Raw genomic sequence first — 22,492 nt, 5'->3', positions numbered from 1 at the left:
ACCCTAGCAAGCCAAATAAAAGGCATGTACTGGGGGAGAAGCTCCCATAGAAGACCTTATGAAACTTGCTATTTGACTGATGCAGTTCTTAAGTCATCACCTACACCTAGAAAAAAAAAATCAGGGTACTTTTAGAATTCAGTTAACAGACCAACATACTAAGCTTGAAACAACTATCTTCAGATCTGGCTCATGAGTTACTACAAATAACTAGTTTTAAAACACCTGGAGCCAGACACTTTGTTTACTACAGAACTATTTACTATGGCAATAATCCACACTTGAGAGCTCCAAAAAGAAGTGATAAGAATCTGCATTAATTCCAGCATTTTAGCTACTGTAGCACAACTGAGATGCTGTCAACATGCTAAAACCCTAATAAAGAAGCTTTTAGTTCACAGAAGTCTTTGTCAGCCACCTTGAGCTGAAGCAGAGTGAAGACTAAATTGCTAGCTGAGCACACGAAGCTGCAACCAAATCCCTGCACAGCAGGAAGTAGCAACCAACAGTCAAATGAGGACTGTTTTGAGAATAGATTCTGAATTCTCTCTCACACTGTTCTCTTAGCCCTGCAACTGCTCACTGTTACATTATGGAAGGCTACCGCATCTGACTAACGTGTGGGTATACAAAAGAAAGAATGAAATGTTTATTAAGTTAACTGAAGCAGTTAAACAACTACATTCACCCAAACAGAAATGGGGATGTATAGGCTATGTAGTATTAGTAACTACAACAAAGCCAAGTCCTTCACACAGCGCTTCCATAGATCAAGTCTTACAGAAACTGAAGAATACATTAAAGAACCCTCAAATTTTGGATCAAGTATTTTTGAGATAAGTCAATTTCTTTCCATCTCAAAAGTTAAGTGCATCTGAATGTAACAGCTAATGCACTGCAGTAATACTAAGAATGCGTTAGAATATTCCATTGAGAATTTGTTGGCAGAACACAACATCCAACTTTAATCTAATGGAACTGAAGTGGCAGGCAGTGGAATCACTCCTTTAGCTGCACACTGGACATCTTTACATTTACTAACATTAAGTAGGCAGGAATAGGGACAAAGTCACATAAGCGTCGAACAGTTCTGGTAATGTGTAACTGAAAGCCCATTAAAAAATTTCATAAGCCATATTCACACATTACATTTTTATCATTTTTTATAATAGTGTATTAAATTCTATCAGACTAAGCTGTAAAGCAATAAATAAGTACTACTTCCAAAATGTTCAAATGGAATCACTTAGCTGTGTGGCTTCACGCCTGTAAACACAGAAATAGCTTTGATTGCTGGAAGAACAGAAGCCAGCTGATCAGAGAATCCAATGAGCATTATGTTACTCTTCATCAAAAAACAAAACATAATCATACCCTTAGAACAGCCAAGTCCTTTGTAGATTAAGAACAGAGTGACAGTTCTAATAACACATCTTGCACCAGGAACAGCTGAAGTGAAAAGCCATGCAATGGAATCCAAGCACGTCACTTTTTTCCCCAAAAGAGTATAAACAAGTCTTATGACCTTTGATACAGAAAGCAATGAGCAGGACTTGCTATGACAGTTTTGGTCATCAGGTTTTCCTTTAGAGACACTGAAATCAGGTGTTTTTCACAGCCCTATTGGTTTCCAGTTACTTTTAAGAAATGTTTTGAAATAGTCATTACAGTAGATGCCACTGCTTTTACTTGACAGCTACATTACTTCCATGTCCTACAAATTTCTATTCAGTCCTGAAGTACACCTCCTGAACATCCTCCTATACCATTGAAGACCTAATGAGACATACTACAGAGAAATTGCCTTTCATAACAGTACAAAGGATTCAGTATAGTAACATTTCTTATTAAGCAGTGAACAGCAGAAGATTGACTTGTTCGTTCCACACACTGACATCAATTTCATCTTCACTTGCAGACTCTCGTACAACAGTAACAACTCCAGCTTAGTAAACCAGTAACTAGAGTATCACTTGCTGAAAAGCTCAAAACGATGACAAGTCAGAACAAGCAGTAATTTATTACTCAGCTACAAGCTGTTCCATTTCTGGTGAAGTCTACAAGTGTATCTATGACATTAGCAAACTGTAGAGCTCCCCCAGAAAGAAACAATTGTTCCCTAGTTCCAAATGACTTTATCAGAGTGGGCTTCCTCCTCCCTCCCCACAGAAAAAAATCTTTAGGGGCACCACTTGTTAGCAGTACAGCTGAATCTAAACATACCTTTTAAAGCACTCTGCAAACAGAAATTTAACAACAGGACTTAACTAGTCTCAGCCCAAATACAACTAGTTACCATATTAACTACAGTTTTCTTTGCAATATTACTCCTCATATTTACACTACTTGAGGCTAAAAGTCAAATCACAGTTTGGACTTGAGACCTCAAATCAGAGTTTTCATTGTGAAGCAAACACACCTGTTTCTGGGCACACAGAAAAACTCCCACCCTTAATGGATGAGCACTGAGTATCTGATGAAGTATTGGCTCTGAGACACATTCCAATGTACCCTGCTCACCACAAGGGACAAAGAGGAAACTATTTTAACCCTTACATGCAGCTGCAGCTTATAGTGATTTCTAGTGAAGGGAAGTATATCAGAGTATCACCTCTGAATTATCAGAGTACCAAGTAGTGAATTTGCATCAGGCAGCTCAAAGTTTTCCCCTGGTTTCTAGGAAGGCAAGTTATGTCATCCCAGAACGAGAGCCTAACAATGATGCAGCAGTTTCTGGGAAGGAGAGGTCAGTGCCATTCCAGGAAGATGCTTCCTTTTCCACAGCATCTCCCCTGCAGTCACATTTCTTCAGGTGAAAGGTACAGATTTTTGTGTGTGCACTGTTGTTTGGGGGGGGGGTGTCTCTGCACACCTGTCTCCTCACAGATCCCACTTCTCTGTTAGGGATCAAACAGCTCCCTCTCATCCCTTCTCCCAGCACCATGCTGTGCATTACACAGTGCCTGGCAGCAGCAGGGCAGTACCACATTGGTGTGTTCTGCCCATCCCTCAGCACTGCTTTCCTCAATGAGCCCCCTCAAAAACTCTAAACCAGAGCTCATTCTTAAAAAGAACGTTAAACCTTCCTAATTAAAGTGTGTTCACACTACAGTTTGATGCTAGAACATCTGCATTTGTCTCAGAACAGTTGCCAAAGTATATAGTGGCCTGACTCACACCAGCCACCTATTTCATCCCTCTGGTCAGCACTCTATGAGCAGCTCACCCTCCCACAGGATGCTGGCTGCTTTTACTCAGTCACCTCCCCTGACTTCATTGATCACCTCTCTTGGCATTAGCCAGGTGCTTAGAACAAGCTGCATTCCTAACAACGCAAGAGGAACTGCATTCCCAACTCTTACAGGTTTATAAACACACTGAATAGCTGCAAATTCCTCATCGATGCTTGTTCTCTAGCTTGCCACTACGAAGGCTGCTCTCAAGTCTCAAATTGGGAATCTTGAGCAATTCACATGCAAACTGTGGAAGAAGAGGGCAGAAAACGCTGATCAGTAGAACTACAAAGATTAAAAAACATTTTGAGAATGAACATTAACAGAAGGGACAAAGTTCCCACCATCTGCACAATGCATTTCCACAAGGTCACCTCCACAGGCTTGCAATGGTATCAGCATATGAATTTACAGGGGCTGATCACACAAAAACAAAAAATAAGGTGCAGAAGTACAAGGATAAACAGTGTTTTCTTAAGCCAATCACGGTGATCCTTTACTCATAGACTCAAAGCAGTTGTAAAACCCCCCAGCTTAAGCACTGGGTCCAAATACTAAACTGGAGACAAGCATTGTGTCCTGACTACAGTCACAGACCACTCATGCTCACAGCAGACTACATGAGGGTCACAATTAATGAATTTCATCTGCTTTCTGCACATCTCAGTAGGAAAACTGAGTTGCTGCAGACCAACACTGCTGCATTTCATCAATGCTATGAGCTTAAACATCTGCCCATTACTAGATTATTGATGGGAAACACTGCTGAATGACACTGGTAATTCCTTCAGGGGAGCAGAGGGGAGAGTGGAAGAAAGGCGTGAGCAGTTTCACAGGTGAAGTTCTTCCAGCTCACACAGCAAACAACTTCTAAGCACTGCTGGCCTTTAATACCACAACAGGCACCATGCACTTGCCCACGGTAACTGAAAGCCCCTCAACAGTAAGTCCACAATAGGCTTATCAGACCCATGTGTCTCCATGAAAGAAATGAAAATTCTCACTCTGGATCAATGCTTCAAGACATTTTTACAACAAAATGTTTCAAAAAATGCAAGCCAGGAGTTATCTGAACAAAGCTTTATGATGTTATCAGACACTTGACCAGTTTTATTCACACTGCATCCAATACTTATGTTCTGTCCTCATCTCAGTGGCTTTCAATCATCTCAGGTCACAGTATTCTGATGCCTGAACTCAGTGTATGAGCTCATCTCAGAGACAAGGCCACCAGGCAAGATTTACCAACCATTCAAACAAAACAGATTTGTATTTACCTAAAATACCACTTAAGTCTATTAAAATGATACAGGATTTAAGAAGCACTAACGCTCAAGAAACAACAGAGTATTTTGCAGTTTTTAAAAGTACTGGAATATGAAGAACACAGTCATAAACACCTGTTGGAAGGAAGAATTCTACAGAACCAGCAAATACATTTTTGCTCTCACCCATTATGCTGCTTCCAAACTCTCCTGTAATTTCAGAGGTTTTTGTTTGTTTGTCAAAATTTTAGGACAAAGTCTCAGCTAGTGAACATCTTCTTTGAAAGCGTAATCATGACTTGGATCTCACAGCATCACATCTGATAAGCTACAACCAAATTTTAAGAGTTCCCATAACACACCTGAAATAGGATAATTGCATACAACTGAACTTAATTAGAGCTAATCCGCAGAACAGCCTTTCTTCCCACATGACACACCTAGAGATGTATTTAGGCATTACCTGACACAGACTGTAACTGCTGCCGCCTTCAGATTTAAGCAGTCACATGTTCCTGAAACAACATCCCCTCCCCTCCTCAGCTACTTTTGGATTTCAGAGAAACTGAGTTCCAGGATTCTGCCACAAAGAATAGCAGCCTCAGTAAGATGAAGCAGTGCAGCTCCTGCCCATATACACAGAGACGTGTAATGCAGTTAGGATTAAGCTTAAGTCACTCAGGACTCTAGATTGAAACCTAGAGCTAATCCTTCTACCACGTGACAATAATTATGCAGTTACAAAACTTCACTTACAAGGTCAAAAGCATCTTGAGCTTCTTCATTCCAGCAAGGAATAGACACTGATTCACCACACCTTGCCTACCACTAGCAGGGAGCTACCCAGTGGCTCCACAGAGAACCAACAGCCTGCAGCAGGACTTGGCAACTGGTTTCTTCCACAGGTGCAGCAGAAGCTACACATGACTTGTGGCTGGGTCCAACACAAAGGCAGAACAAAAAAGCAGTCAGGGGCACAGAGGACCAAACTCCCCATGCAACCAAATCACAAAAAAGGAACACAGCCTAGACATACCACTCTGGCCAGGCACAGCCCCAGGAACCCAGCCTGCCTAGTACAGCACATTATCTCACCCGTGGCACACACTGTACTGATAAAAGACAGGGTCATGATCTCCCTCCTGAATGGATGCTTTCAGTTCCCACATGTTGCTGTAACAGCAAACCGTACAGGTATTCATGAGCATTAAGGCATATGTAGCAGAGTGTGTCATGACAAGCAGGTTCTCGAGAACTCTGCCATGGAGAAAGACGTGTAACAGACAGCACAACCAGCCTGCTACACAGCATTATCTGTTCTTCTGGAAGATGCAGATGTGTGTACAAACAGCCTACAGCTCATCACTGACCACACCATATTGCAGAACACACACAAGGGCAGCCACTAACGTATCATTTTTGACAGTAAGCTTATATTTGCTACACCTTCTGATTACTTAATTTCAACCACCCTCAAGTATTCTGGATCCCATACTCACACTTCCTAGGGGCCTTCTTAAACAATCCATAGAAAAGGGGAAAAAAGCATGCAAATTCTCCCCAAACACCAAGTTGAAGCACCTGTGACACTGATACACAAAAAGCACGCATCACGGAGCGCGGCAGGAACCCGAGAGTACTCCTCCGGTATAAATAATGCACGTACCGATGTGAGAGAAAGTTCAGCAGTGCATTAAGCGCTCCCGACGCGGCGCAGCGCGGGCAGCGGGTGTACCGCAGGTGGCAGCGGGACCACGGGCACCACGAGCCGCCGTGCGGGGGCTGCCAGGGCGGTGGGACTACAACGCGCCGCCCCCAGCAGGGCCGCCCCAGGCCCCGCCGGCTCCGCGCCCGCCCCAGCCCGGGAGCAGGCCGCGGCCGAGGCCGGCACCTCCCCCTCTAGCAGCGCGGCTCACAGGCCGCGGCACAGCCGCTTCGGACGAGGAGGGGACGACAGGGAACCGACGGGACTGGCCCCGCGGAAAGCGACCAGCGAGCTGCGGGAGAAAGAGAGAGAAGGAGGGAAAGATAGAGAGAGAGAGAGTGCAAGAGAGCGCCCTCACCCCGCCGACACCGCCCCCCCCAACCGCCTCGGCTGAGCCCTACCGGGACTCAGGGCGGGCCGGCGCGGCGCCGCACGAAGCCAATGGCCGAGCAGCGGCGGGAAGGGAACGAGGAAGCAGGCAGCCGCCGGGGGTCGGAGCCTGCAGGGGCGGAGCCTGCGAGGGCTTATAGGGCCGGCCCGGGCCGCGCCCGGAGGCCGAGGACGCTCCCCGCTCGGCGCCATGTGACCGTGCGGCGCCCGGCTGCGCCGGATCGGGTTCGTGTCGACTGCGGGCGGCGGGAGCCGTCTGCCTCCGGAGCAGGAGCTTTTTAGTTTTTGGGTTCGTTTCTGTCCTGTGTTTGGCACTTGTCAAAGTGCGGCGCCCGATCGGCGGATGCCCGGCGCTCTGCGGGATGGCGCGCCTGGCTCGTGCCGCCCGCCGTCGGTAGCGGGGGAAGCGATGCTGTCCGCGCACGGAGCGGCCGGCGCCGCCTGAGGGGCCGCGGGGCGGGCGCGACCCCGGGCCGCCTCCCGCCATGCGTGCTGCTAGCGGCTGGGCTGGGCAGCTCCTCGCTCCCGGGGCCGGGTAACCGCGGCGGAGGCGCCCGGACGGCGGGACCATGGTGAAGGAGGAGTGCAAGGCGCTGCTGGACGCGCTCAGCAGGGTGACCGCCTGCTACCGGCACATGGTGCTGACCATCGGCGGCACCTCGGACTCGCAGAACCTGCGCGAGGAGCTGAAGAAGACCCGGCAGAAAGCCCAGGAGCTGGCAGTGGCCAACAGGAACAAGCTGACCACGGTGCTGAGAGACAAAACCGTGAGTAAGGAGGACAAAGCCGAGTTCGAGAGACTATGGGTGATATTCTCCACGTGCCTAGAGATCCTGGAGATCGACATGAGGAGAGCCCTGGAGCTGGGGCACGAGTTCCCGCTGAACGTCCCCAAAAAGCACCTGATCCAGACGGGCATGAGCGGGGGCACCTCCGGCGTGGCCGCCCGGGCCATGAGCGTCCAGAACATGAAGTACGAGGCTGAGCACAACATAGACGTGGTGGATCTGAAGGACCTAGAGAACGAAATCAACCAGGTAGGAGAAATGATGTACGAGATGGAAATGAAGGTCAATGTCCCCCAGTGGACAGTCGAGGCTAAGCAAGACCCTGGGGCTGAACTCAAATCCACCATCAGCGTGGGCGCTTCTTCCATTGGCATGATCTCTGTGGAGGAAAATAAATCCTTCTGCGATATCAGCAAAGTCCTGGCTGGGATTATTTTCTCTGCTGTTCTCATTATCGCTATTGTGCTGGCAGTGTGTGTGGTAAAACTCTCATAGGCTGTGCTGGCGCTGGATTGCTCTCGCAGGGCCGCCCAAAAGTGCTTTGTGCCATGCGTCTCTTGTCACTTGGGTGCACTGAGAATCTAAACCTAGCACTCGGAAATGTAACGCAAAACTTCTGCCTCTCAGAATCTTGAAATGCACAGTTCCTTTCATGCTTTTTGAAGAAAGAAAAAGATGCAATCCAGCCTGCAAACTAGAATTTGTTCATTAGCTGGACTTGTAACAGTTAACTGTGAAGTATGAGGGTATTATCACTACTGGCTATACCAGCGATTTATCTGCTATTCATAGATCATCACTCTCAGAAGCCTGTATATTTTGTTCTTGAATATGCTCTACAGTTTGCTGCTGCTCACTGTTTACAGTGACTGACACGAATTTGGAGGCCAACACAGGTGTTCTGCGTGACACTGCATATAATGGATTGAGGTTTTTTCAGCAATACAGTAGATGTTATTTCAGTGTAGGAAAAAGGGAAGAATGAAAACACCAGTAAGAGAATGTCAATCTATTCTAACGATTAGGGAAAGGGGAGATGTGGAGGACAGAGTAAACTAGCAATATTCAGCAAATATGGTTTGCAGCTTTACACTGGGTTACACAGAACCCAGCTCCCAGGGTTGGCACAGCACAAACTAATGGCTAACGGCTTTCCATGTCCTGGCAGAGAAAAGGGAGAGCTGCATAGTCGGAAAAATACTATCAAGTGCAGTGATTTTCTTCCATGTTTACCATGATTTTTTCTCCCCCTGTAGAAAGGCTGATTCTTGCCACTTGTTCAGACTCTTTGCACAGATGCAGTCAGTCTGAACTTCACAGTTAACTATGAGACAAGGAGCAGTGAATCCTCCTACAACAGATGCGGTCAGTTTTGAAAGTAGTTTGGCAAACAACAGTGATGTAGAGTGAAAGCAGACCTTTGTAGTCATCCTGAAAGATCCTCTCTCATGCTGACAGGCAAAGATCTTGGCCTCCTGACATACAGTCAGTCACATTTCTGCAAACTCCTGAGGTCTCTGCAGAAATCCAGATAAAGCTAAAAAAACCTGTGTTTCATCTCATTCATTTCTGAGAAATCATTTGGGAAAGAAGAAGTCTGTGGTACTGGACACATAACTGGTCCAAGTGGATGCCCTGCAGTTTGGGTATAAAAGCAAGAGCAGCAAAAAACTTTCCCAGTGTTTACCTAAAGATTGCCTGTTTAAATGTAGAACTGAGGGGACAGTAGCTCTGCAGAGAAGCTCTGTTATGTCATGTAAAAGCACCCACGTGTTAATGTTCTGTATTATGTAACTCACGGAGATTTGTTCTGTTCATGTACATATACGCCATTCATTCAAGAATGCTTAGTACATACATTGCCGTGCACATTGCCTCCACAGGGAAATAGAGACCCGATCACATGAGGGTTTTAATACATACATAGTCTGCCACACTGGTTATTGTGGGCACATTGTCAAAAGGTAATAATCAGATGTGTCTGGTGAAGTTACTAGAAAATAATCTTTGTTAACAAAAGTTAACAGATGATATTTTTGGGTTGAGGAAAGAATTTTTAAGAACTGCAGCAGGTGACTTTTTAATATGTAATAAAACTGGAGATGGGTAGAAAAAGTGTGTAACAAATTTCAATCGGGCAAGGAAAAAGAATGCCAAGAAGTTTGAACTGTGAGTTATGCACACTGATCCTGGCTAGACACGATTCTCGTAGGAATTCACGTATAAGACTCCATGTTCCTTTCTCTACAGCGTTTCACTCATTCCATAGGATGTGTTTTGTACATAGCTAACTTAGGTTTGTATAGATCCCCAGCAGCACTCTTAAACAGTCAAGTCTGTTTTTATTGGTGCTACTGCTTCACTCTGTCTAGACATATATGAGGTGTAATAGCTGTGTTTTGATTTAAACATGAAGAACTCCTTCACAATAACACTGAGTACACACGCTTATGGAAAATACAGCAAAAGCTGCAGGATAATGTACAGTTAAGGATGGCCACCACTAGTCACTAAGGATTTATGAGTGTCTTCACTCACTGCAGTCTTCTGTTACTTAGTTCACATGAAGGTGCATCAGAAGTTGGACTTCTTTCTTCGCTTCTTGAAAATGTCATATTCCTTTTGAAATCAGACAATTTAAACTCATGTTCTGAAAACTCCAGTAGTGGAAGTCAGGTTTCTGGTGGATAAAAAACATGGTAACATAACATCTTCTGCATTCATTTTGCAATTTGTTATCCTAAATGGATATACTGTTTAGCAACAGTTACTTGTATAGAGGGTTTTTTAAGACTCATCTTCAAAAGCAAGCCACAGTGAATTCTGAGCTGAATATTTTCAGTCCATTACTTTTTTTCTTCCATTTTCAATAACGCAGGACCTGAAGATTTGGTAATTATGTAAGTCTTACTCCATTTCAACATGCACACAGTTAGTAAAGGATTGAACTTTGAAAAAATAATGTATTTTCAGGTCTTAAGACAAAGGTGGCTTCAGATTTATCCTCTGTTAATTTGTACATTAAAGTCTGTATTATGTATGAAATCAAAAGATGAAGTAGAACTCTGAGAGGATTGTCACAGTTTAAATGGATGGTGTCTCCTGTTTGAAAAAAGCACACTCAATACAAGTGTACACATGATGTGATGGAGTTCAGGAACATGAGTACACAAATCAAAATGATACAAAACACCGCTGTCCAAAAGTATTGATGTTTCTTTTAAACTAAGAAATAAATAAATGTGCTAGATTCACAGCCTCAGATTTTCTCCCACTAGAGTGCAAGTGGAAGGAGAATGGAAATGCTATTTTTGTAAGTAAAAAAGTCAGATTTCAAATGCTCTGAATTTAGATAGTGTGATGAGAATACAAATCCTCTGCTGCTGATTGGTGAATGAGAATGTCACTGTGTTTTCACTAAATCTCTTTGCTTAATTTGAATCTTATTCTACTTCAGTTTTTTTGTCCTTATTCATAGGACACATACACTAAATTTGCTATATACTGAAATCTTACTGCTGACTTGAATTACATTGTTTTTGCCTGTGCATGAGTGGTATTTTCTACACTTTGAATGAAACTTGTTATTGTTGCTATTTATTTAACTTAAAATAAAGTATGTTCTTATAACTTACTGATTAGCTTGCAGCAATAATTAAAAGCAAACAAACAAAAACTGGAACATTGGTGCACTTTTTCAAGGAGTTCTTCTAAAGAAAAGTTTCCTATTTCAACTACAGGAATTAAGCAAACATGCTAAGCCTTCACATTACATTTTCTTGAAATAAACACACCCTTCTCATGTACCCAAAGTTGAATATAGTGATATATCTAAATTTATAAAGCAGGGAAATCAGGCGTTTGAAAAGTCAAAAAATCTCAGCCTTTAAGGAACAGCTCCATTTAGGACAGTGTTATGGTTCTAAATGAAATCATAAAACCATAACAGACAGCAGGCACAATGTTGCTTTCAGCACTTGCTCAGGAGTGTTGGGTGAATATTCAGCCACTAGCTTGGGAAGTTGAAAACTAGAGAACAATTTAGGTTATACCACCAGAAGCTCTTATGTTAGGATCTAAACACTGTCCTCATTTATCTAGTGTTTACTTTAACAAAAGATATACACAGTTGAAGAAATATAAAATTTAGTCCTGTGGTTTTGATAGCAACAATGATCAGCAGCTGTATCAAGCTATCTGAACTGAGGTCTGATAAATACAGCAATATATAATTTTGTTCCAGGACTCCTAGTCCATAAATGCAAGTCAATTTTGATTTTTAATTTGCTAACAAAATGATTGCAGAGCCACAATTAAGTGACTCCTCATGCTGTAGACTAAACATCACTTTAAACTTAACAGCATTATGAACACGAAATAAAATTGGTTTCGAAATTCTTCATGTAAACATGAAAGTTTTTCTATGAGAGTGCTGTTATTTAACAATCAAGTTAACTGGCTGACATCATTAGCATTTGGACAAATAATTAAATATAGTCTGAAAGGATTGGTTATGTGCTTCCCATCTTACAATACAAGGTTTGTGGTACTTATGTGTATTTTCCTGAAATCTATTATATTTAAGTGCTAATGGAACTCCTGCTCAACATATTTACCCTTCACAGATTTTCATTATGTAAAAAGTCATTCAGGAAGACCAGTGGATTATAGATCTCTAAGTGCTCTCTCTCAATACGATTATGTAAGTCTTTTAATGCGGGAAGAGATCTGGACAAAATAGTAGTCTACACGTGAGCAGCATTTGCTATGGTAAGCATACAGTAAAAGTAGGATTAGAAAAGGCTATCTTTCTCATATAAAATTATCTGTATGTGCTGAGGGATGGACAAGGTACTGAAAGGAGATGGATGTATGCAAATAGCATCTTCATTTTACATAAACAAAGTAGGGTTTTTGTTCAATAGCAAAAAACAACATCAGGTTATTAAGCCATGACTTCTCTGTAAGAATGTAATGTCTTATATCCAGTGTGACCAGGAAAATACAGATCTGACTGGAGCTGTCTGCCCATTCTCTGATAAACTGAACACAAAATAGGAGTAAAAATATCAAAAACATTTTGATTAGCTACATGTTGGGATCAATTTTACTTGAAAGAAAATTCTTTTTCTGTGTTTCACGCTACTGAGATGAAGTGGTCCCAGAAGGATGGAATCTGTCATCAGCTAGTTGTTGCAGTGTTGTAATGCAGTTGGAAATGCAGCTTAATCAGCTACCACTCAATAAACCCTAGAGAAGGTGAAAAGTCACATGGCATGTAACCAGCAGCAAGGCTCCTCTCAATCCTTCTATACAGCCAAGCACGAACACTACATGCTGGAAGCTGTGCACCTAGAAGCCACGTAGGCAAATACAAATAAAATTACAGCTTTCTGAAATTCTATGAAATGCAGAGGCCAGCTAGCAAAAGCAATTATGTTGTTCTGTTCTAGTCATTCTGTCAGAAAATAGACTGTGGTTTTCCTAAGAGGCAGAAATCCATTTCCTGAGCCTCTACAGTGTCATTTGTGGGGTTTTTTTCTTATTATTATTATTTTTTTTTTGTTTTGTCTGTTTTTTGATAGAATTGTATGTTTTATCTACACTGTTATTAGGTGACATTATTTATCATACGCTTACTGATAACATCTTCACCAAATTATAGAAACAAATGCTCTAAAAGCTAGTTCTAATTCAGTGCATGATAAGGGGAGTTACAGTTATGGAATAAATGTATAAGTTGTGTATTTCACTTTCTTGGAACTTACTTTAGTCAGTTTTTTCACTATGTGTTAAATCAATGTAGTATATGATCAGTCAAGTCTGTCACTTGCACATAAATGCCCAAATAATATGTACAGTTGAACTCACTGACGTATTGGCATTAAGGAATTACACAGCCTAAAACACGTCTGAAAATCATGGGTTTTTTTGTTTTTTTTTCCTAAGAAGAGTAAAAAGGACACTATACAGCTATATATAATTGTCTTAAGAAAAAATAATGATTTAAAAATTGAAATGCAATTCCTCTGAATGATCATGAAGTAGCTATGTATAAATTGCACAGTCTTTGGGGGTGGAAAGAGCAAGAAAGATGGAAATGAGAAAAGAAGACAATATGTTTAACTACTTTATACTACTTATATATGTGTAACTTTATATGTAGATACACATTTGACTTCTGGGTCCCAGACAGAGCAGTCTGGATAATTACTCATGCACACCATCACTATTCGTGAGAAATTGCATGTGTAAAGACTACTCATGTAATTTAAGGCTGCAGAATTAGAACCATAATTTCAGTTTGCGTGAGAGAGATAATCCATCATGTGTCTGTTGGAAATAGAACATTTCCAGTTGTTAATGCTATCTGTAACCTAGTTTTCGAATCTGCTTTGATTTGACAGAAATTGTTCAGTATGAAGGTAGCTATAAATTTTAATGATGTTATAATTACAAACCTGCACAGTCTAGATTTGACATTTATTCACATTTTGGACACAGTACTCAGAAAAGTGTACAGCTTATAATTTATTTTTTATTTTAGTTAGTAAGTCTGTCTATTCATTGTAGTTCATGAGCTTAAACATTCTAAAGGCTTTAGAATTTGTCAGTTTGAAATAAGACAGTTTAAGACATCCACATTAAACTCTTCATTTTTTTGATACTTGAAGTTGTAACATTTGATGAGATATATTAGCACTAAACCTGCATAGAGAAAAAACTATCGTATGCAAGTTAAACTCACTTCATATAATCATATCCACAGGATATGTCACAGGACAGTATGTAAATCAAATTAAATTGTGAAATAATTATACACCTTACCTTTCATCCATAATTAATTGTTAAAGCAGTGTGATTTGTACTGATTCATCAGATATGCAATATCTAAAAGCAGATATGCAATATAATTTATCCTCATTTTAGGGCTGGCTTTCCTAGTTAAACAGTATCTCAGATTTTGCATTCTGAACTCACTCTTAACATTATACAAAATTTTAAGCACCATTGAGATGAACACTGCATTTCAGCAGAACATATTGAAGAAATAAATTACGTAATTTGGAGTTGAATAGAAGAAGCATGCTGTATACTTAACCTAAATCTAGTTTGGCTTTAGGACATTTTCTATATTTATTTGAGCTATCTTCAGCAACCTAAATAGTGCTTTGAAAGAGGAGATGCATATGTACTTGTAGTGCTTAGGTTTTGCCTTTCTTAGTGGGAAACTGTGAGGGAATTAAACAATGCCTGGTACCCTAGATCTTCGTGCAAGGAAATCCTGTTTAGAAGTTTCAACAATCTGCACTGCTCTCTAGTCTACTACCAGATCTCCTAGATGTTGCAAAAGAATGTTCCAGGGATATCACACATTGCATTTTTACCAAAGCAAGACAGGATTGTATATGTGCTGGTATTACAGCTGATTTTAAAATGATGCTGTTCTTTATTAGTACATGACTACTTTCTACTTAAAATGCCTTCATGCTATTATTATCTGACATAATGGACCTTAAATCTTTTAGATCAGCAATCATGCTTGTTGGACATTAAATCTTGGAAGACTTACATAGTTTATTAATATTTTACCACTAAAGCAGCTTTTAGACAAAGGACATTCCTAACAAGCTGTATAAATAAAATGACTGCAAAAAGCAAACAAACATGACAAAAACTCCATGATTTGAGGCTCAGTATGTCTTCCATTAGGAAACGGCACAGCCACATACCTTACATTTCCATTGCCTAAGTTAGTAACCACTGATGGTCAATGATGTTTAAGCTAGTATGAAAAAAGAGGCTACAATTACAAGAAGTCCTGGTTTTGCATATGTATTTGGTCATCAGGAAGGGGGAGACTGAGGGTAGACGTGAGCACTGTATGGCTGTACTGCAGCTGCTGCTCTGCCCCAGTTCTGTATAATCAGCTCAGTGGCTGACCTATTCTCCGCCGCCTGCAGCCTAGCATCAGGATGAACTTAGGCTCCAGCTGTGTCTGTGCTGAATTTATTTATTTTTTTTTGTCAATTGGTATATTTTGGGATCCCACTGGTTCAATTGCCTCTAAACATTTCAGTGATGGTTCACATCTCACAAGGATTAAGTACGTGCTCAAATAGAAAATAAAATGCAGTGTTTGTCAGAGGCACTGGAGGGTATGTGGGTATTTGTCAAACACAAACTAGCAGCAGAATGGTGATGAACACCTTGACATCTGTGCATGTTACACACCTATCAATCTCACAAAGTTTCTCAATCTGTTTCATCAGTTTTGTTCTGCTCAACCTCCTTACAAATTTGTTCTATGATTGAGGAATTTAACACATATGTTAAGTGATCAACATGAAATGTTTCCTAAAATGAAATTATTTTTCAAAGGAGTTTCAAGGATTTGCTGTCTTGCCTGAGCACACACACACATATGTGTGTATACACATTTCAGGTGTGAAGTACCTAAGAGCCTACAAAACAAGCAAAAAAGCTCTGTAACAAAAATTAGCTAAAATCCTACGAGGTCCTGCCCTTCAAAGGCTAATCGAAAAAAAATCAAATAACCCGAGGTGTGGAACTGAAAAACTAACTTGATTTTTGTCACGCCCTAACGTGGAACAGAGATAAGGGGACTGCTCCGAGGCCAGCCGCGGCCAGTCCGCATTGCTCCGATTACAAATCGGAGCTCCTTGTTCCTGACCCTGTGCTGAGTCCCGGGGCTTTAACCACTGTCCCTTCAGCACCAGTAAAACAGATCCGCGGTCTCATGGCAATCAACAACTCGCCACAATTCTAATGCTGTCGTAAACACACTCGGTGCTGTGAAAACTCAGGAAGTGCAAACTTCCTCCTTTTTGTTGTTGTTGTCGTTTTACTTTTTCAAGTGACGCGACAGCGATAGCCTCGCTTCTCTCAGCCATTTGCCGTGTGCCTGCAAATCCTCTGCGGTTCCTTAAGCCTCGCACTGCGCGGACACCACTTAGGGGATTAGGACCGATCAGGTCTGAGGACAGGGGTGCTGGCGGCTGGCTGACAGGCTCCGTCACGCGAGCTGCCATCCCCTCGATCCCCGCGATTCGGGGCGCGCACGGCGCTCCCTCCCGAGCTTGCAGTGGCCCCTCCGGGACCACAGGCGGCGCTACTGCTCGAGCGGCCTCGGAGCGCGATCGCGGCCGCTGCCCGCCCGTCTGCCCAACATGAACCCGCGGTTGCGGCACTGGAGGGAAGCGGCTTCGGTGCTGCTGGCGGCGGGCACGCCGGGGCGGCCGACGCCCTCCCGGTTCAGGTCCTGTGACTACGAGCTGCTGCTCCTGCAGCGGAGCTCCCGCAGCGGCTTCATGCCCAGCGCGCACGTCTTCCCGGGCGGCCTGGTGGAGCCGGCGGACTTCTCGGCCGAGTGGCTGCGGCTGCTGCCCGCCACGCCGCGCTGCGGGCTGGGCGCCGTACGGCCGCCGCCTCCGGGCGGCAGCCGCGCTCCGCTCTTCGCCACCGACCGGCAGCAGCTGGGCTCGCCGCTGCCGGGGGAGGTCGCCTTCCGAATCTGCGCTATCCGGGAGACCTTCGAGGAGGCGGGAATCCTCCTCCTGGCTCCGGGCGGACGGCCGCGGGAGGGGAGCGGCCCGGCCCCGCCGCTGCCCGCCGAACAACTGCTCCCCGCCGCGGAGCTGGGCGAGTGGCGGCGCCGGGTGCAGGAGGACCCTGCCTGCTTCCTGCAGCTCTGCCGGCACCTAGGTTGCGTCCCCGACATCTGGGCACTGCAGGAGTGGAGCAACTGGCTCACCCCGGTGGGCAGGGCCGGCCGCGGCGGGCGGCGATACGACACCGCCTTCTACCTGTGCTGCCTGGAGACGCGGCCGCCGCACGCCTCGCAGGACGAACGAGAGATCACGGCTTTCCTGGTAAGGGCGGCAGGAGGTGCCCGCGCCGCGTCGCACCTCGCGGCCACTGCGACGGCGGCACGAGGACCTACCCCGCGGTGCTCACCCGCCTCTCTCGCCCCAGGGGTACGTGTCCCCAGCGGGACAAAAAGTGGGCTCGGCAGCTTTCTGCCACTGCTGCCTGAAGGGGTGAGAAAGAGCGAGTCTGCCTCTTCTGACAGACCCGGAGCGCGGCTGTACCACCAGTCGGTGACTGCAGTTCCCTTTACATCGCATACACTGATATAATTGCCAACAGCAGAGGATTCCTTTCTTGAGGGACCTTTCACATGAAGTTTTAGGGCATAGGAAGCATTTCTCATCAGACCATTTAACACCTTGAAGACAGATGACATCTAGATCAGTTTATGTTCGTTCGTGCAGCATCAGTGCAATACTGATGCCACGCTGGTAGCACTCAGTATAGGAGAGGTCTGAGCGCCATGGACAGAAAATTTCAGGGGCGCAAGTGCTGCTAACAGTTTTTGCCTTTTGGAAGGTTATGTGGGATGTTTTAATTAACCTACAAATTGGTGGAGGAAACTGTATGATTACAACCAAATTTGGATTTGTATTATCAAATTCACCACAGCAGATGAAGCAAGATGAACACTTCATACTTGCAGAATGGCGCCGTGTTTATTTACCACATGTAGCTGAGTGTTTGTGCTCTACAAACAGTTTTTGCTGGAGTAGACTTTTAGTCTTGCAACCAGACTTCATTTTAGCTTCCAAATTTTGCATGCCTGCATTTATAGTTCAAAATTAGTTATTTTTATTGGAAAAATGTAATTTTTACAAATCGCTTTCCGTATGTTTTTTTTTTAATGTTTTTGAATGCTGTTATTTTGATGTAGTTTACGTGCAGCTTTTATTGTGTTCAGAACACTTAAGGCTGTTTGAAACTTCTAATGTGAAGGCTTCCCTTGCTAACAGCTTTCAAAGTTACCCATAAATTTGTCTGCTGTTGAAGCTATTATTTCAAGGTTTGTTTTCTTATACAGTGGTCATCACCTCCAGAAACTATTGAACGCTTTAAATCTCAAGAAATCTGGCTTGCTCCACCTCAGTTCTATGAATTATGTAGGCTCTGCAACTTCACCTCGCTGAATGAGTTACACAAGTTCAACTCCGATCGGGCTCTAGAGGGATGCGAACGTTGGCTGCCTGTGACGTTAGCTGCTGCAGATGGCTTCATTCAGCTCTTACCAGGTAAGAAAACAGATAAAGGTTCTTTTAAGTGTATAAAGCCTTTGGGAATTGATAAATACTTGATAAATACTTAGGAAAACCACTTTTCCTAAGCCATACAACTGTGGGGGGAAAACCTATCAGAAGTTACATTATTGCACTCTTTTCCTACTGTTTTTCTTCCGCCACTGTCCAGCTGCTCTGATAAAGCTGACTACTGTCAGAAACAAGCTACTGGACCACTTGGGCAGCATAGTTATTTCTTTGTTTCATATGGTTACCACTGATACATGGATTTATGAAGAAATTCTTTTAACTTGTTTTTTTAATCTGAAGGATGTATTAGAACTCAGGTTTAGTCCTTTTCAATGGGAATTCTCATCTATTTGTAAGGGCAAGTGAATCAAGCACACAGGTCTTAACAATCATAGTTTAGTGATATAATTGCTGAGATTACGACACGTTAGCAAGAACTCTGAAACACACTGTGTCACTGAGAGATGCTAAAAATATATAGCCATGTTGTTAAAAATGAAGTTGTTTAGAGACTATTTACTTGTCAAATCTATTCCCACTGAGACTCACATGCTGATAAATATTTTTTTAATTGCAAGTATCATTCAATCAAATGGCCAAAGAATAAGACACGCATTGTATAACTAAAAGTTGTTCTGTTTGTTTTCTTCAGGTGATGAGTTATACCCAGAAGATCCAGATTATACAGGCGAGAAGAAAGTAACTATGTCAACAGATAAGACAGTTGAAGATCTCATGAGAGAGGGTAGTATATTTCACAGGATAGTAATAAAAAACACCAACAGTCTTGCTGTCTATGTTAATATTCAAGCAAAATATAAACATATGAATCCACTGATGATAAACACTGATAGTTCAAACTACAATAGCAGATTATAATGTATTCGGTTTAAAGCTAAAATATATTTAATTACATACATATTCACTGTTTCTCATTCTTTCTGACAGTTGCCAAGTAGTCAGGACAACAGACATACATATTCCTTGCCAAAGCATTTCAAGTGACTGTAGGTTTTAAATTTGTATATCTAATTCTCTGAGTCTTTGAAATTGCATAGTTGTGCCAGTTATGATGTTCAAAAGCTACTGAAAATTTAACAAAATCACCAATTGAATTACCTGTATAAACTTGAAAGTGATCTGATACCAATTATACTGAGCAATTACCAACTTGTACTATTTACATAGTATTAGTGGTATTCCAGCTGGTCTGTGAGGTCACAGAAATCCTTTTCTCACTGAAAATTAAAGTGCATCATATGTTCAGAACAAGTATGTTTTGGGTTGAAGAATTATTTTACTATTCTTCTAAGGTTATGTGTTAGACAGCTGTAATGTATGTCTAGCAATGAATGGAATCTATTCCATTCCTGTCGAAATATTCCTGTTATTATTTCATATTTTGGAAAAATGTTAGCTAACATTAAGTTTTTTATTCAGAGAGTGGTGATACACTGGCATAGGCTGCCCAGAGAAACTGTGAATACCCCATCCCTGGAGGTGCTCAAGTCCAGGCTGGATCACACTCTGGGCAGCTGGAGTTGGCAGGAGGCAGCCCTGCCCACAGCAAGGGGCTGGAACTGGATGAGCTTTGAGGTGCCTTCCCAAACCTTTCAATGATTTGATGAAATATTTATTACAAACAATATTTATATTTGATAAAAAGAAATTATTGTTAATGGTATTTTATGCAAAGCATTACAATTTTCAAATGTAGAGATAATTTAGTCATAAACTATCATCTATCAGATCAAATGCAAGCATTCTTTTTATTCATTCTTTTACCTTCAAGTTACTAGTAATTTTAAAATTAAAAATGAATTGTTCAGCTCCAGAAAGATTTCAAAAACTTCAGGAAATAATGTACTACCTGGAAACAACTGCTTCCACATTTCAATTTCCCACATTATGTTTCTTAAATACTGTACTTAAAATATCTTTGAGATTCAGAGACTTCAGAGGAAGGTCAGCTACTCTTTGATACTTTTTGGGAGGAGGGAAACAGTAAGTGGAGTATATGGAGCTGTGATGTGATATCTTCTTCATCTGGAAGAACAACGACTTAAGATCAGACAATGAAGCTGTTCTGAAAGCTTTGCTTCAGCTCTTGTTTTGTATTTCAATTAAAATAAAAATTTCTGCAGTGTTTTCATCATATTGAATTGGTTTGTAGCATTCATTTGGACTGGAAAAATGTTTCTGTTTTATTCCCTTATTGAAGACACTCAGATGGTTCTAGGTTTAGAAGTCCTTTGCTTCTGTGAAGCAGCATGTTATGACTAGTATCACCTTCACAATATTCTGGCTAATTCTTCTTAACATGAAGATGACATGAAAATTAGAAAAATGGAGAGTGGAAGAAGCAAAGAACATATCCTGTGTTTCCTTCTCACATGAATTGCAGCTCTTGGAGATGAACACCAGGCATTGTAATACTAGGTAGGTAAGAGGAAAAAGCATGCCTACCAGCATGTCTCTTACGTCTAGCACAAGTATCTTGGCTTCAAAATTATTCAATTATTCCATGGAAGTAAACCATTAGAGTAACTGCAGGGGCATTCCATGAACTACAACGAGAAGATACACTACTGATTGAGCTGTTGGTTTGTTTGTTTTCCAAATTTCATAGTAGGCACCTTATTTTGACCAGGTAGACAGTAACGTAACTGAGTACTGTTCTACCGTTCTTTGTCAGATAGAGACAAACACTTGCAGAATATGTAGCAGCAATGCTAAACTGCTCTGTAGATAGAGGCTTAAAAATACCATATCTACACGTAACCTGCACCTGCTTTGATTTTTGCAGTACAGTCTTTCACGATTCATGGAGAGACCTCTTGAACATTATTTATTGTTCTGTACCTTGTGGTTGTACCAGTTTTATTTTTGTATTAGAAAATGTCTCCCAGGAGAAAGTATTTTTAGGAAAGAATTCAGCCATGGGTTAGACTTCTTCAGAAATTTTTATGCACCAGCATGTTCCTATAAGTTCCTGTAAGTGCTACTACATGTCAAAAAAGAGTGACTTTAATACTAAACCTGCTTAAGTGAGTAGTCCGCCTCTCCAGATTGTCTACTGGAACTTGTTTTTCTACGCTAATAAAAGCAAAAGTGTCCAGCAGGGGGAGCTTAAAGGCCCAACAACAAAACCTAAATTAAAAAATTTACTATTTTGCTTTAAAGATGAAAACTGTCAAATAGAAACATAAATGTTTTACAATATACAGGCGGTGGACATCTTTAGACTGAGAGACACTGCGAGGAACGGAGTGCCCCAGAGGCCCTGACCACGTAGTCATGGGCAGAGCCCGCTCCGGCCGCTCTGAGGCCTCATTCTGCGGCCCTTCTATCCTTAACACGAGGTACAGAAAGCTGCAAGCATGCAAAAGGTCACACATTCACCTCTTGCGCTTATTTCCATAACAATGCGTTTAGAGAGCGGAGCACCAACCAACACCGCCTTCCCGCCTCCGCCACCCCCTCACTCGGGGAGGCGGAGTACGCATGCGCAGGCCCCGGGCGCGTCCCGCCCTATTTGGGTGAGCGCGGGAGGTGGCGGTGCTTCTGGAAACTTCAGGGGATTTTTGTGGCGGCTGCTGAGGTCGGTGCGGCTGTTCCGGAGTTATGTGGCTGAGGTTTTTATTTCTCTGAGGGGAGGTATAAACTGAGGGTGAAAAAAAGGAGAAAGTGCTGCCTCTTGCAGTGTTTTTCATGTTGCGTACTTCCTTGCGCCTATGAGTCACCTTTGCGAGATGGAGTAAGGCTATGAGGACGGAGGCAGGGCAGGGCAGCGCTTAGAGTGCTGCTTTCAGCCCCGTGTTGTCAGAACGGTGTCCTCTCACCTTTTCCCTCAGGGTAGCAGTTGTGATACCACTCTTCTAAGGTGAGTTTATTAGGGAGCCAGCCGTTTTCCTGCATGTGCCTTAGTGACTTGTTCGATCACTTACGGGTTTTGTGCTTAGAGAGATGGAAA

The 22,492-nt window shown here is 42.7% G+C and overlaps 3 protein-coding genes across 3 annotated transcripts in view; 2 read left to right on the top strand and 1 right to left on the bottom strand.

Moving 5' to 3' along the window:
- ANKRD27 (ankyrin repeat domain 27) overlaps positions 1 to 6,677 on the bottom strand; it is a 41,233-nt gene extending 34,556 nt beyond the window's left edge. The window contains exon 1 of the mRNA XM_065733186.1: positions 6,605 to 6,677. The gene's annotated coding sequence lies outside the window, so the exon portion shown is untranslated. The remainder of the gene's footprint in view (positions 1 to 6,604) is intronic.
- Positions 6,678 to 6,848: 171 nt separating this feature from the next.
- On the top strand, positions 6,849 to 9,247 carry RGS9BP (regulator of G protein signaling 9 binding protein). Its single transcript, XM_065733185.1, has one exon. It carries the CDS (start codon positions 7,163 to 7,165, stop codon positions 7,874 to 7,876), a length of 714 nt encoding a protein of 237 aa, XP_065589257.1. The 5' UTR covers positions 6,849 to 7,162; the 3' UTR covers positions 7,877 to 9,247.
- A 7,325-nt stretch (positions 9,248 to 16,572) lies between these two features.
- Positions 16,573 to 19,924, top strand: NUDT19 (nudix hydrolase 19). Its single transcript, XM_065734248.1, has 3 exons — positions 16,573 to 17,274; positions 18,297 to 18,504; positions 19,172 to 19,924. Exons 1-3 carry the CDS (start codon positions 16,573 to 16,575, stop codon positions 19,396 to 19,398), a joined length of 1,137 nt encoding a protein of 378 aa, XP_065590320.1. The 3' UTR covers positions 19,399 to 19,924.
- The last annotated feature ends 2,568 nt before the right edge of the window (positions 19,925 to 22,492 follow it).

Source organism: Cyrtonyx montezumae, unplaced genomic scaffold, assembly GCF_038088225.1.
Source record: "Cyrtonyx montezumae isolate F1298 unplaced genomic scaffold, pur_monq_1.0 scaffold_17, whole genome shotgun sequence".
Lineage (NCBI taxonomy): Eukaryota > Metazoa > Chordata > Aves > Galliformes > Odontophoridae > Cyrtonyx > Cyrtonyx montezumae.
Note: the sequence above shows the minus strand (reverse complement) of the source record. Positions and strands in the feature narration are given on the sequence as shown.